Genomic DNA, 14,084 nt, shown 5'->3' with positions numbered 1-14,084 from the left:
AAATTTACACGGTGAAAAAGCAAACAGAAATACAAACTGACACAGACATCTCATAACACATATAGACACTACTCACGGTCGACAGCTGAGATGATAATGGTTCTCATGAGTACTGTGTCTCTGGGGTTGGAGCTTTCCCTGTCCAGGGTTACCCCACTGGTGCGAATCTTCCCTGTATTGTTGTTGATGGTATAGAAGGGGTTTTCTGGACTGATACTGTACACTACTGTTCCATTTTCCCTATTGTCTGGGTCCACTGCCAACACCTGGACAGGGGAAAATACAGCCACAGCCTTTCTGAATATTTGTTTGTAACTGAACTCCTTCAACAACCCCGTCCAAACAAAAGGTAAGCCTGTAGACATATATAACAATCTTCAGGTTACAGTGTATGGCTTAGTGAAAGTGGATTAACAGAGGGAACTGTTGATGTGAGGACTAGAAGAATTTGAGAAAGGAGAGGAAATTAATTATGACAGGAAAGAAAATAACAGAAAAACCTAATAAGCACACCTCCACCTCCCCAGAGCATCTTCATAGATGAAATCCCTTCTAACTGTTCTAACACATCAGCCAGCTAAAAGAAAAATAAGACGTCTCTTTTTGGCGCAAACTAGTGACTGGTGATAAAGGCGTGAAGCTGGGAGCCCGGCTAAAACACTGGTTGATTTTTAAAGAGCTAATCAATTATTAAGGGCGCTGACTAAAAATGTTAGAAACTAGTTAATTGGTCATTAGAGGAAAACAAAGGTTTTGCAGGTATTTAATTATTAAAAGGACATGTTAGGCAGGAATCTCAGAGGTTCATTGATTAGCAACAGCACAGACAATGGTGCTGTAGGTGATATAAGATGTGGGGAAGTGCCTGACCAGTACCTCTTGAACTAATCAATTCTGTCCTGAGCAGAGCACATTAAAAATAGTGAGCAGATATATTAAGCCTTGTCTATTGAACTGTATTCCTGTACTAACTGCCAAGTGGCAGAAAAAAGAATATTGATTAGAAATTAGATATTATAAGAGGCTCCCTGTGTGTGTGTGTGTGTGTGTGTGTGTACAGGTGCTAAATGTAAAACGCTGCAGTAGTGATGGTGGGATGCTCTGGGATTTGAGTACTCTGGGCTTATCCTTGCATTGGGCACAGCTACCAAATTCATCGGCTCGCTGGACACCTCCAGCAGGACTCAGCAGGTGGCCTCTTGTCACCATGGAAACACTGACTGGACCAGGGCTGCTTTGGGGCCAATTATAAGATTGTAAGCCTGGGTGGTCCGATTTATTGAAAAATGGTCAGAGGGGCAACAGTGTCTGTCGACTGAGCACAGGGAGTCACATACAGTATGAATCGCATCGCTGGATATTCTATGAATGATCTCAAGTGACCATCAGCTCCAAAAGAATGGGAATAAGTGGAAAATCTAGCAACATGTTAGCAGCGCAGCACTTGTATGTTTTAGTTCTCCTCTTCACCATTTCCCCATTATACTCTCTTCCTCTGCAAGATGGGTTCATGCTTCTTTCTCTGCCTAGCAGCTGAATAATTAGCTATGCATAAGACTGCAGGCTATATTTTAATTAGCAATCGGACTCTCTTAATTATACTCACTGACGCCTCTTTAATTAATGGACAATCAGGGCTTAATTAACAACAACACATTGCCAAAGACACCAGCAGGATAAAGAGAGTTTGGGGTAATATTACAGTGTTTACTTTGTGATGACCTACACAGTGATGGGAATTTGTCCATCCATAGTGGGGGAGTATTCATGCAGATGCAGCCTCTAACATGCACAGTATGTACAGTATCCCTTTAAAGATTACTTAACTTTTTGATCACTCTTGTCTGAAACCAAGTATTTAAATTATAACACACATTATGCCTGATTTAAATTTGCAAGTAAGTAAGAATTCAATAGACTTAAGTATTTGAAAAAAAAAAAAAACACCTCCGGGATATTTGCCTTTTGTCTACAGGCCAAATTTCAATAGGCTTATTCCTTATGCTTAAATCACAACTCGAAATAAACCACAAATACTATTTCAGTGTGCTCGATTGTGTTTTTTTACATGATCATTTAGTTAACAACCACCTGTGTAAAGTTTACCAAGTTGGGCTAGGTGCACTCACAGCAATAACATCGGTGTTTATTGGGCTCATCTCCACTATGTTGGCATAGTACGGCTCCTCTGTCCACACAGGGGCGTTGTCATTGATATCCAGGATGGTAATGTTCACCTAAACCATGTGGGAGCAAGGGAGATGAAGGTACTGTAAATGGGCAATTATGTATTTTTAATACAAATTGTATATAAAAGAGCCTGGACCATCATGGTTTTGCAACAGAACATAAACAAATTTCATCTCAATTATTAATAGATTAGGAATAATTAGATTTTTAAATAAAAATAAGAAGGAGATTATGCTGTATGATGTAGGTAGAATCAAATAAATGATAGCTACAAAGTGTTACCGTGGCAATGCCTGTCTTCTGCTGTGGGCCTACCCCTCCATCCACAGCTCTGACAATCAGGATGTACTCTGATTTCAGCTCTCGGTCCAACAGGGCTGTGGTAGTGATCTCACCTGAAACATCAAAAAAAATCTGATTGAATAAATAGCCAGTTAAGACACCTGTTGTGAACTGATTTTAAAGTCAGAATAATAAATAAACTCTTTACAATCAGCTCTTTAAAGTATACAGTCCAGGCCCATCCAAACCACAATGTGCATACAAGCAAAGTAAAGTGGGAAACAGAACAAGCATCTGAACTGACAGAAAGTGATCTAAACCATTCATTCAAATTTAAAAGGGTGTGATTCAAATTAAAAATAAAATCAGATCGCAAAAAAGTCTCAATCACAAGAATACACACATTTTAACAAGCACAGGCACACATACACACATACCTGAGCGTGAGTTGAGACGGAACTGAGAGGAGCCCTCCAGGGAGTAGATGAGTGAGGCCTGGCCAAATTCCCGGGAGGCGTCCAAATCAGTAGCATTCACAAGCAGTACAGTTGCCCCTAAGGAGAGAAAGGGATGAAGGGAGTGAGACAGAAAAAAAAATTACAACTTGCAGAGTGGGAGAAAAAAGGAAAAAAATCATGGGGAAAAAAGTGAAGTAAAGAGTAAAGACAGAGAGAGACAAGTAGAGACATACTGAAATGGCATTCGCAGAGCTAATTTCTTCACCGCCCCCACCCGCAGCTCAAGTGATGGCACGGCAGTGAGTGGGTTTATGGATTAGTGGATTATCAGCTTGTCTGGCACAGCCCATTCTTGGCGCAGGCCTGATCAATACCCAGGCAGGCTAGGGAATGACTGGTTAGCCACAGGGCTAGCCCTGAGCTCAGCCTTGCAGTCCAACCCCTAAGGGGTAAGTCCCCAAAACCTCCTTAGCCCAGGCCCAAGCCGCTCAGCTATATGCTCCTTCAAATCAGGTCAGAGACACAAAAAGTGTCCAGCATCAGCTGAAGCTCAGAGATTGAAAGGGCCAGTGAAATATTTAGTTTCCTTTTAGTGACTGGAAAGTAATCTTGTCTGAGAAAAAAAAGTCTTCTGAATGCACGCATAATTATGGCAGCCAATGTTTTTGCTTAGAATAGTTAACATTCTGCAACCTGACTGATTTATAAAAAATATAAAAAGTCAAAATCAATAAGTGCAAAGGAAAAAACTAGAAAAAAATCCTAGCAACTAAACTGTAACCCAAAATGTACAGTATAAAGTGACTCACCAGCAATAATGTTTTCTGGGATTTTTATGACATAGGACGGTGTGCTGAACTCAGGTGGGTTGTCATTTTCATCCTGGAGGAAGAATAAACATAATCAACAACTAAACAATGTAAAAATGCAAACGATGCCGAAAAAGGGAGAACTAAAAAGAGCTTGAATCCATTGTCACAAATTAACACTGACAATAACACAAGTGAGAATTAAGACACTGAGGACTGGAAAATGTTCATAAAAGTAAAAGAACAGTAGGGGTAACCATAGATGATGGCTAATCAGCTGATTAAACTGAAACCCCCATGGGCCACTTTATTTTATGGCTCCAAACCGAGGGTTTTCTTGTTGGCTTCTGTTTCTGTCACTTAAGAAACAATTACTTTATACCTGACATAGTAAAGACATTTACTGTAGCTAAACTAATTATCCATTCATTGCTTTAAAACTGTAAGAGATAGGTGGAACGTTGCTTTGGCAAGAAGTGGAATAATGCAATGGAATAATGCAAAAGATGAGGACAGATATTAAAAAAGACACATTTGCAATGATAGGCAAAAAAATAATTCCGAGGATTATTATTAATGTCATTACCCAAAACTAAGTGTAATCAAGACCTGTAATTTGACAGGTAGGAAAATAATGACTCCAACACAGAACAGCATTTATTGTCACACGGACTTTCCCAGAGCATTATTTCTCACAACCTCCCACTTATTGAATTAGACTCTGTTTCACATCAACATGTCCAGTTGTGTGGCTATTTGCAGAGAGCCTCCCCGCTGTGTGAGCTGCTGAGAAATGTTAACACTTAAACAACAGTCACTGGCACCATTATCCATCTGGGCTCTGTGTTACACTGGTGCACAGTATTGTGTGTGTATGATGCTGCCAGCTACTGATAAACCCCTGTGGTGTGAGCCATGACAATGTGTAGGAAACAGAGTAAGAGAGAGAGAGAGTGAGAGAGAGAGACAGAGAGAGAGAGAGAAAGAGAGAGAGAGAGAAAGAGAGAGAGAGTAAGTCTCTTTCTTTTGGTTTTTACATACTAGCACAGATTCATTGGATTCATTGAACACAATATTTCTCACTCATGTAGCCAGTGTATATATTATGCTTACAGTCCTTACTTATCAAAGGAGATTCCATCTGGATTCATTTCTCCTACTCTGTCATTTCCTTTTTTTTTAATGACTAAAATGTTATATTTATAACCAATGTCTATCAGGAGACGAGTCTAAACCCAGTAGTGACACAGATTATAAATTATACTTGCTCATTATATTTTTACTGCTGTGTTTATAGAACCTCAACAAAGATCAGCACAGGTGTCTACTAGTTAACAGGTAAAAGAATTGCAAAGAAACAGACAGAAGAAATTAGAGTTGAAAAATAACATTTGATAGCAGAAAATGTCAGCAGCACATTATGTACATATATATATAACATATATAGTACAAATGGTTTAGATGAATTAATTCTGGATGCTTCTCATAATGCAATTAACAAATACAATACTTAAAGTTTAATTATCCACCTCTACTTCAAACAAAGCAAAAAGCTACAGTGGGCACTGAAAACCTTGCTCACAGATATGTAAGCACCAGGCACTAAACAGTTTTTGCAATTCCTTAGATTGAGCAAAAAAATGTGGTCTTTTCTAAAAGAGAAAATTGAAATGTCAAAAAATTTAAACATTTACAAAAAGAAAACTTAAACTAAAGTGAAAAACAGTAGAACTTGTGCAGAAAATATCAAGCAAAATTAGGACCCAGAACTGTGTGCAGTGTGTCTACTTTCATTACTAAACCATCTCTGAACCACTGTGTGCGTGAGAAGACAGCTGACTTCTTCCAATACCTTTAAATAAGACATTTGGTGATAAGACTGACAAAAACAACTGGACTGGAAGCTGAGATAGCTGCACAGTCTGTGACAAAACTGCAAACAAAGCTGTAGTCAGACATGGCTCAAAAAGTACACAAAATGCTACAGACAGTGGGGAAAATACTGGGATCCCATATGTGAATGAAGTTGAGGACATGTAAAAACCTACCATCCCCCAGTTGACACCTGTTACACACTGGTTCAACATTCACACAAGTACAGTTATTCAGTTTATATGATGTAACAGCACCATAAGTCCACCATAAGAAAAAAAAAAGCATTTCAGCGTTTGTGTGTTGCAGGGTTGTACTTACAATAACCTCCACTGTAACAGGGACGGTACTGTTGAGGGATGGGTTTCCACTATCTTTGGCCATTACTGTTAAGTAGATTGTCCCTTTGGGAACCTGCTCATAGTCCAGAGGCCTCGTCACACTGATCACTAATGGAAGGAGAAGGGGGAGCAACTGAAAGGGTGTTTTTTAATAATAATAATAATAATAATAATAATAATACATTTTATTTATAAGTGTATTTCTCAACACGCAAGGTCACCTTAGAGACACAAGATAAAGCAACAAACAGATTAGCGATAGTAGCAAATAAGAAAACCAACATAAAATAAACAGTTTGAAAAAATAGGAATGTTTTGATTATTGATTTTAGGTGGAAAAGGCAAGATGAAAAAGGTGAGTTTTAAGATATGATTTGTACATGGGGATAGAGTCTATGGATCGGAGATCTGATGGAAGGGAATTCCAGAGCGACTGAATGCTCTAGCCCCATAGAAAACAGGCAGGCTTGTGGAGAGAACAGAAAGTGGGCTGAGGATAAATGTTAGGAGCATGAGGGTGTATATGACTAAAGGAGGTCTGACAGGTATCTTATAGTTAATCTTATATTTAATGCGGAGCTGGACCAGGAACCAGGTCTAGTGAGATGACAGATGAAACCCAGACTAAACCTGAGAGGAGGGTGGTATGGTGGAACAGTGGATGTAGACCCAGAATCTACATGTTTTGGGGAGTAAGTATTTAGTTCCTACAAGAAGAAATTAGGTTTTATTGCAATTAAGTTTGAGAAAATCGTGTGAAAACCAGTCTTTAATTTAAACTAATAATAAAGAGGGCATCAGTGACTGAGCCCTGAGGGACACAAGTATTGACAGGGGCAGATTAAGATGAGTCGTTCTGTCATTGAACAAACTGAGAGTTGCCAGAAGTGAACCAGGTGTGTACAGTGTCTGCAATGCCAATAGAGGTTAAAGGTTACGTAGGATAGGGTGAGGAATTGTGTCAAATGCTGTGGTAAGGTCGAGGAGGATGAGAATAGTGAGTAGTCTAGAATCTGCAGGTAACAGGAGATCGTTTGTGATTTTTACCAGGGCTTTCTCTGTGCTATGAATGGGGCGGAAACCACATTGGTATTGATCATACAGATAATCATTTAATAGACCTGAGCAGCAACTGTTTTTTCCAGAATATTTCAGAGAAATGGTAAATTCATAAATGGCCTGAAATTATTAAAGTTGGAAGGATCTGAACGAGGTTTTTCAAAAATGGGAGTAATTATTCCAGTTTTAAAAAGGATGGGATAATACCTGAAGTGAGGGAGGCATGTATAATGTTGGTGATAAAAGTAGACTAAGGAGGGAGACAAGCTTTAACCAGTGTTGAGGGCAGGGGATCAAGTGAACATGAGGAGGGATAAATTTATGGATGATGATGATGGAGATATTATTTGTGGTTGGAAGTTAAAAGCTAGAGAGAAAAGAACAGGGAGGAATAGTGACCGGAGGTTACAGTTAGGAGTCATTGCGAAAATTACTGTTGTTGAATATTTTCCTCATTTTTTGTTGATCAGCCAAGTGTGGTTCAAAAAGCAAATTACAACCACAAATTATATTACCAGATGTGCCCACTATTTTACAACTTAAAATGTGAGTTTAGCAGGAATACACATCCACAACATTCCTGCCCATAATGTAACCGGTGTGCTCAAACATGTCAGATTGTGGGTTCGTGGCCCTAAAGGAGAGCGTACCTGCGTAACCCTCCACCATGATGATCCTGAAGTAATCGGGAAAGGCTGACGCTGAGGTGATAGAATATGTCAGAATGTTGTTGGGGGGAGAGTCCTCATCTGTAGCCTGTAGGTGGGCAGACAGCAGAGTTGAGAGTGAAGGATGGGAATACCCTTAACATACGCTGCAGAGACAGTCAAAGTCCTTAGAGAGAAAAAGTTTTGAGTGAGCAAGACAAGAAAACAGACAGGATGACAGGACAGATGCTTTAGTAGACAGAGTAATACTTATATGTATGTTTGCACAGCATGGGTGTGTATGACTCTGTGCATATGAGTGCAGCCAGTAAGCTGTCAGTTAGTGATGCCAGTTTATTGGACAGATCAAAGCTTATTTTGGCTATTAGTGGCGCAGGCGTCAATACTGGATGAACACCAACCGAGCCAAGACAAGCCAAACAGGCAGAGGACAGATGAAACCATACCTTGCAGGACTAATCCACAACAACATCAACAACGATGATGACATTCCCTCATTATTCTCAAGCTGCCAGGAACTTAAACATAAGTCCTCCGGCTGTGAGGATAGTCTACTGGGTCTCACTGCCATCATTAGAGGCTGGACAGGTTGTCAAAAACATTCACTTGTATCTCACAATAACACGCATATCGCTACTCTTTCATTTAATGCCAAAACGTCGAGTAAGCACTACCTTTCTTCCCCCACAACTTCTTAAGCTGGCTTTCTCTTCCACACTGTCTTCTATATCCAATTCCAGTATATCGAAACAGTTTCATATTAGATGGTCGTTTACCACTCAAAGGTAAGAAGAGATGGGGGCAGCAAATCAAATATACGAGTGGAAAAGGAACAGAAATGAATAAAAAATGTAGCGGAAATGAAAAAAAAAAAGCAGTTTAGCAGTTAAAAAAGTAGCAGCATTGTAGTAGGAGGCATAAACCTTGCAGGCATTGTTTAGAAAAAGAGCAAACAGCAGAAAGCCTTTCTTTGCCCCGTCTCAAAACTCTCTAAAACCTGTCTCTTATCTTTTTCAGGTTATTTCCTCTTTCTCTGCTTGTTTTCCAGAGTTATGTGTGTACATATGTGTACAGTATAGGTTCCACACTGACATGCAGAGTTGTGAGACTGGTATCACCACTCCTCTCAGGCAGCACTCAGCACTGAGCCCAGTCATCAGCTTTCAACAATGGGAGGGTGAGCCACAGCTGTACCCACTTCCACAAGGGTCCTAATAGTCTTTCTCCCCAGGGTGCAATCAAAGGAAACGCTGAGCCATTAGTTACCATTGTGCCAGTTTGCCTCTGCCTTTTGTGTGGCAGTGACTGATGGCCAGCACTCCTGGCCTACCTGTTCTCCTTGGACAAAGTGCACATAAAAACAGAATGGCTTGATTATAGAAAAACAGAGGAAACAAGGAAAAAGGAGGAGGGCAGCAAAACCAAAGGTATGTGAGCCTGACGACTGGTGATATTTGATGAGATCCTCTGTTGCAGGTCTAATTTGTATGTGAATGGCCTCTGCTGTACACGTGAACATTGGACAATGTGGGCAAGTGTTAAAGGAATTAGTAACTTTAAATGCATAGTAATTTCAGTGATATTTTCTCTTCTATCAATGAGGTCCATTTAGTTCACCTAAACAATAGCTGCTAAGCAACACTTCAATACCATTATTAAGGCTTTTTGTGTGATATAATTTGTGTTAATATTTCAAATCAGGGACAGTACCAGGTGTAGGTTTTTCGCATATTTTGCAGCAGCAGTACACAGGACAGTTTTATGAAACCGTCTTACAACAAGATTAATCTCTGCTTCATTTGTCTGTTTTAAATCTTCAAACATGAATGTTTCAAACCCATCTCACCCTGACTCGTGCCACTGACTGGACAGCCAGTTCGTTTTCTCTCAGAGAGCCCACATATGCCTCCTTCTGGAAGAGCGGTGCATTGTCATTGACATCCAACACATTGAGACGGATCCTCCCTGTTGTCTCCTCCCCCCCGCCATCCCTCGCCAGCACGGTCAGTGTGAAGCGCTGCATCAACTCATAGTCCAGACTAGCCTTAAGAATTACCCAGCCTGTCACATCGTCCAGTGAAAACCTACAAGATGAAACAGAGGCAGGTACAGTGTTTCCAAAAAAGTTTGGGAATGTTAAATATGAAATAATATTTTTCTCAATTTAACAGTGTACTTTTATGACATTTATGCCATAGCATTAATTTTAAAACAATCCATTGTAAGTATACACAGAGTTGTGTTCAGTAAAAAGAGTTAAAAAAAAAGACTATAAAATCTTTGGAAGCTATAATAATGTTTTTTTTTTGGATACACAGAATATAAAATAAATGGGGGAGTGTTTGTCATAAATATGTGTCTTTGACTACGTATAACTGTATCTTACTGGTCGGGTTCATCACTGAAGTGGTAACGGACAACCCCGAACAGGCCAGCATCTTTGTCTGTAGCCTAGACAGAAAAAACAAAACAAAAACAAAACAAAACAAAAATAATGAAAAATGTACTAGTAGTAAAAGTAGGTGTAATACATGGAACTTCTGTTGTCCACCAACTTTGCTTCTTATCCTGCTTTTTTTTTTACTCTTCTTATCTACTTTGTTTTTTGGGGGTTTTGTTTGGGTTCACTTGTTAACATTCTCACACTCTTTCAGGACGCGGATATATTCATGTGCTTTGTTTGCTTTTTATTATAATCAACTTATTAGACAATTAACCTTTACAAATATTACACTGTATATACCAAAAGACAGTCCATATTTGAAACATTTTGGAAATGGCACAGCCAAATAATATAAACTACTAACAGACAACTACACACAAGTAAAAACACAATTAAGGAAGACTGAATAATATCAACAAAAAGTAAAAAAAAAAAGGTTAAAGAGGTTAACGCATTTTAATCTATCAGACTGCTGCTGCCTTTTTCAAATGCTATTATTTAAAGTGGAAAGAAAGTTCATGGCGTAGTTTAATCAGATGAAAAATGTGGCGAGTAAAAGTGGTGTTATGTTACAACCAACAAAATTAAACAAGTTCTTTAAAGCAGAGTAATAGATATGTTTTTGTCCACTTTATTTTATGGAATTATACTTTTCTTTATTATACTTTTGTCTGCTATTTCAACAATTAATTTAATCAATTGCAATTTAAAACATCAATAACATTGTAACAATTATTGCAACATTTTAGAAAAGCTGTCGTAAAATCTGGCATTTTAGGCTGCAACATTTACAAAAAAAGTTAGAGAAATCCTGGAGGAACTGATTTGTACGTGTGTATATGTGTGTGTGAGGTGAACACTGTTTATTAACATTATGCACCCAAATGGATGTAAAAAATAAACTGTGATGACTGATTTTCTTAAATTTCTCACTCAAACAGCTGTTTATAGCTGTATGACTTTATGATAAAACATGCAAGCCACGCTTCACAATCCAGAGGTGTTGATTGGATTAAATCTGATGGGAGAACTGACACATTTTGCTTATTCACATGACCTATCAGTGCCTTAAAAGCAGCAAAAGCTGGTGTCATTCGTTTTGCAGATTAAAGCAGTGTCAAAGAAATACCATAGGAAAAGCAACACATTCAGGGACCTACTATATGAAATGCTACATTAACACATCTGTCCATGTGCACCATGCACTGGTGTGTACACACACACAGTGTTGGGTTGGTGCTGATAGAATACGGCTGGAGAGGCCGTTGTAATAGAGTTTCACCTCAGTCGTTCTACAGTCAGTTACAGGGCCGAGCTTCAACTTGTGTGGAGCCTGCCCTGTCAACCATGATGCTGGTCACTATGATTCAGTGATGCCCTGATATTGACCTTATTAGAAGAAAAAAGAACCACCTTTATTGTCATTGAGCACATATACATTATGTGGACCTGTGTGTGTGTGTGTGTGTGTGTGTGTGTTGTTGCTGTCTGAGTGTGTTTATGCACTGAAAAATGTGAGACTTTGTTTTTCTACTATTTGTATAGCCAAAAGGGCCTATACAAAAAGTCATTGGTGAATCTCTCCACTTTTTTTGCATTCTATGCCAATACTCCCTTCTCCTCTTCCTTAATCTTTCCCATTTTCTCTCTGTCTTCCCTTCACTTTGCTCTTTCCTTTATGAGCTCCTCCTCCGTCTTCACTGTGTCCCCTTCCCTCTACATATCTCCCCTAGCACACTCTTCTCCCTCGATGTCTCCCTCCCTCCTTCGCTCCCTCTTTCCCAGGTGAGTGACAGGTCCATAAGTGCGCCAGTGATAGTAGTGGGGGTGTTAGTGTGACAGCTATCGAGGCAGTGACAGGAGCCAGTCTCAGCTTGGGAGCTTATACTCCCTCTGTTTCTATGGCCAAACCCCTCTTGCCACAGTGGCAGACAGACGGAGAGAGAGAGAGCAGCAAACAGAGTGAGAAAAATAAAGAGTAAAAAACGATAGCCATCTTTTCAACCCCTCTGCCGTTCATTCACCGACCAGATCCCTTTCTCCCACCAAACAATCACGACAGTACAGCCCAGTCACTTTGCCAACTGCGTGCCAAAGACTTTCAACTTTAGACACAGAAGGCCCACAGCAGATGGACAAGAGGGACTTGTATGTGCAGGGATTTGCTGTATCTTAAGACCATGGAGCTGGAACCTTGACACCAGGGTGTTATGCACTTGCCCTTTTTGCCATGGTAGCTTAAAATTTCTTTGGGTGTTGGTAGTTGAAGTTGATGCAAAAGTTGCCAAGCTGGGGTGTAAAAAAAAAAAGAGAGAAAACTAGTGAAAGATTTACTAAGGAAAGAAGTTCCATGAAAGTAAAGCAGGGCAATGTGCAAAATTAATATGCCTAATAAACACATTGACAATTTCAACCAGTAATTATTATGGCAATGGCATTTTTTTTTTAATGCGAAACAAGCAATTCTAATGTATTCTTAAAATATTTTTTAAAACACTGAACGAAAAATAAGAGTATTGAGGTATTGAGAAAACTGCTGCACCACTGACTATTGTACAAACAACCTATTGATTGATTTCATGTTCTCTTACTGTCAAGGTGCCTGTGGGTGATACAATGGCAGAGTTGTAGACAAATATTGGACCCAGACTGCAGATATAAAATTTTCTGTAAAGTAGCAGACTCCTGAGGTATCAGAGTTAGCGTTCTGATCAAAATCCAAACCAAGTTGTAAAGGAGTTTCTGCGCTAAGAGTCAGTGTGTTCCTGATTGCCAATATAAATGCCACAAACCCTAGAGTCCTCAGGCAGTAACTACAAAAGAGAAATTAGTTCTCAGTTGACCAGTTTGGTTAAATGATGTGTTTCTTCCCATCAGGTGCCAGCAGGCAAACACAACCTGTGTGTGCATGTGTGTGGTAGGGAACTCATTTCTGGGTCTGCATCCAAGTAAATGCAAGTGTGACAGTGTGTCTGTGAAGACTGGATGCATGTACTCAATGTTGTACATTGTGTATGTGGGTGCATATGATGGTCTGCATGTGAAAAAGAGACACGTGGACAGAGGTGCACAGTATTTCCAGGTTCATTCAGTCTTGAGGTAAATATGCACAGCAACCACTTACAGTATAAACTCCTATTATTACACTCAATTGCTCTCAAAAGAAAGTGGAAATGAGAGCTTCCTGGGTGACAGAACAACAGGGGTAGTGTGTGTGTCTGTGTGTGCAAGTTTGGTTTGGGTTAGGGAGGGTACAGGAGCAGATTATCAGCACAGCTATCTTATGGACAGTGGGGGAGGTTAAAGACCGCATAGACTTCTCTATCTTGAGTGAGCTGGAATTTAAATTGATTGGCTCCCAAAATTGCCTTTTTTCTGCAGGAGCTTTGAGAGGCATGGAAAAGGAAACCAATTACTGGCTGTCAAAGCATGCTGTCAAAATAGAGATGACCCCCAGTCCAAACACAGGCAACCTCCACTTGCTTGGTGTTTCGCACCTAAACACAACCATAAAGAATACACTGCAGGCAGGCACACACACACACACACACACACACCACCAGCACTACAAGCAGTAGAGTGAAGATGTCCAGTTGACAACCATTGTGAGGGAGACAATGATAAAGACATGGTTGTCAGGTTGTCTTCTTTAGCTTTGGTTCCCCAGCTCTTATTCTCTCACATTTTCAGTATCCATGACAAGATCATAGCTCAATCTTCACTAATGCTATACGAGGGGGATACAGAGAAGGGTTATTTTTGTGTGCATTGTACTGTGTATAAATGAGAGACACGTACAGTAACAATCTGGTCAGTATGTCATAATTTATGGTACAGTTGCAAAAGATTATAGACTCATAATAGACTGTCATTGCAATACCATATTTCACTGAACAGTATATTTTTGTTATGTTTTGTTATGTTCAGCTAGAATGACTTAATATCATAACTTTAAACATTAA

General features: G+C 39.6%; 1 protein-coding gene across 1 annotated transcript in view; it reads right to left on the bottom strand.

Annotated features, from left to right (window-relative positions):
- The window catches only part of cdh23 (cadherin-related 23), a 144,681-nt gene that overhangs the window by 39,750 nt on the left and 90,847 nt on the right, over nucleotides 1–14,084 (bottom strand). Inside the window, exons 14-22 of the mRNA XM_067526185.1 lie at nucleotides 10,066–10,130; nucleotides 9,526–9,763; nucleotides 7,662–7,767; nucleotides 5,933–6,060; nucleotides 3,740–3,812; nucleotides 2,910–3,026; nucleotides 2,473–2,585; nucleotides 2,130–2,237; nucleotides 77–266 (exon numbers count right to left, since the gene is read on the bottom strand). Of these exons, the coding sequence (XP_067382286.1) occupies nucleotides 77–266; nucleotides 2,130–2,237; nucleotides 2,473–2,585; nucleotides 2,910–3,026; nucleotides 3,740–3,812; nucleotides 5,933–6,060; nucleotides 7,662–7,767; nucleotides 9,526–9,763; nucleotides 10,066–10,130 (1,138 nt within the window). The remainder of the gene's footprint in view (nucleotides 1–76; nucleotides 267–2,129; nucleotides 2,238–2,472; nucleotides 2,586–2,909; nucleotides 3,027–3,739; nucleotides 3,813–5,932; nucleotides 6,061–7,661; nucleotides 7,768–9,525; nucleotides 9,764–10,065; nucleotides 10,131–14,084) is intronic.

This window comes from Channa argus, chromosome 1 (assembly GCF_033026475.1).
Source record: "Channa argus isolate prfri chromosome 1, Channa argus male v1.0, whole genome shotgun sequence".
Classification (NCBI taxonomy): Eukaryota; Metazoa; Chordata; class Actinopteri; order Anabantiformes; family Channidae; genus Channa; species Channa argus.
The sequence above is the reverse complement of the archived record's forward strand: the minus strand, read 5'-3'. Positions and strand labels throughout refer to the sequence as shown.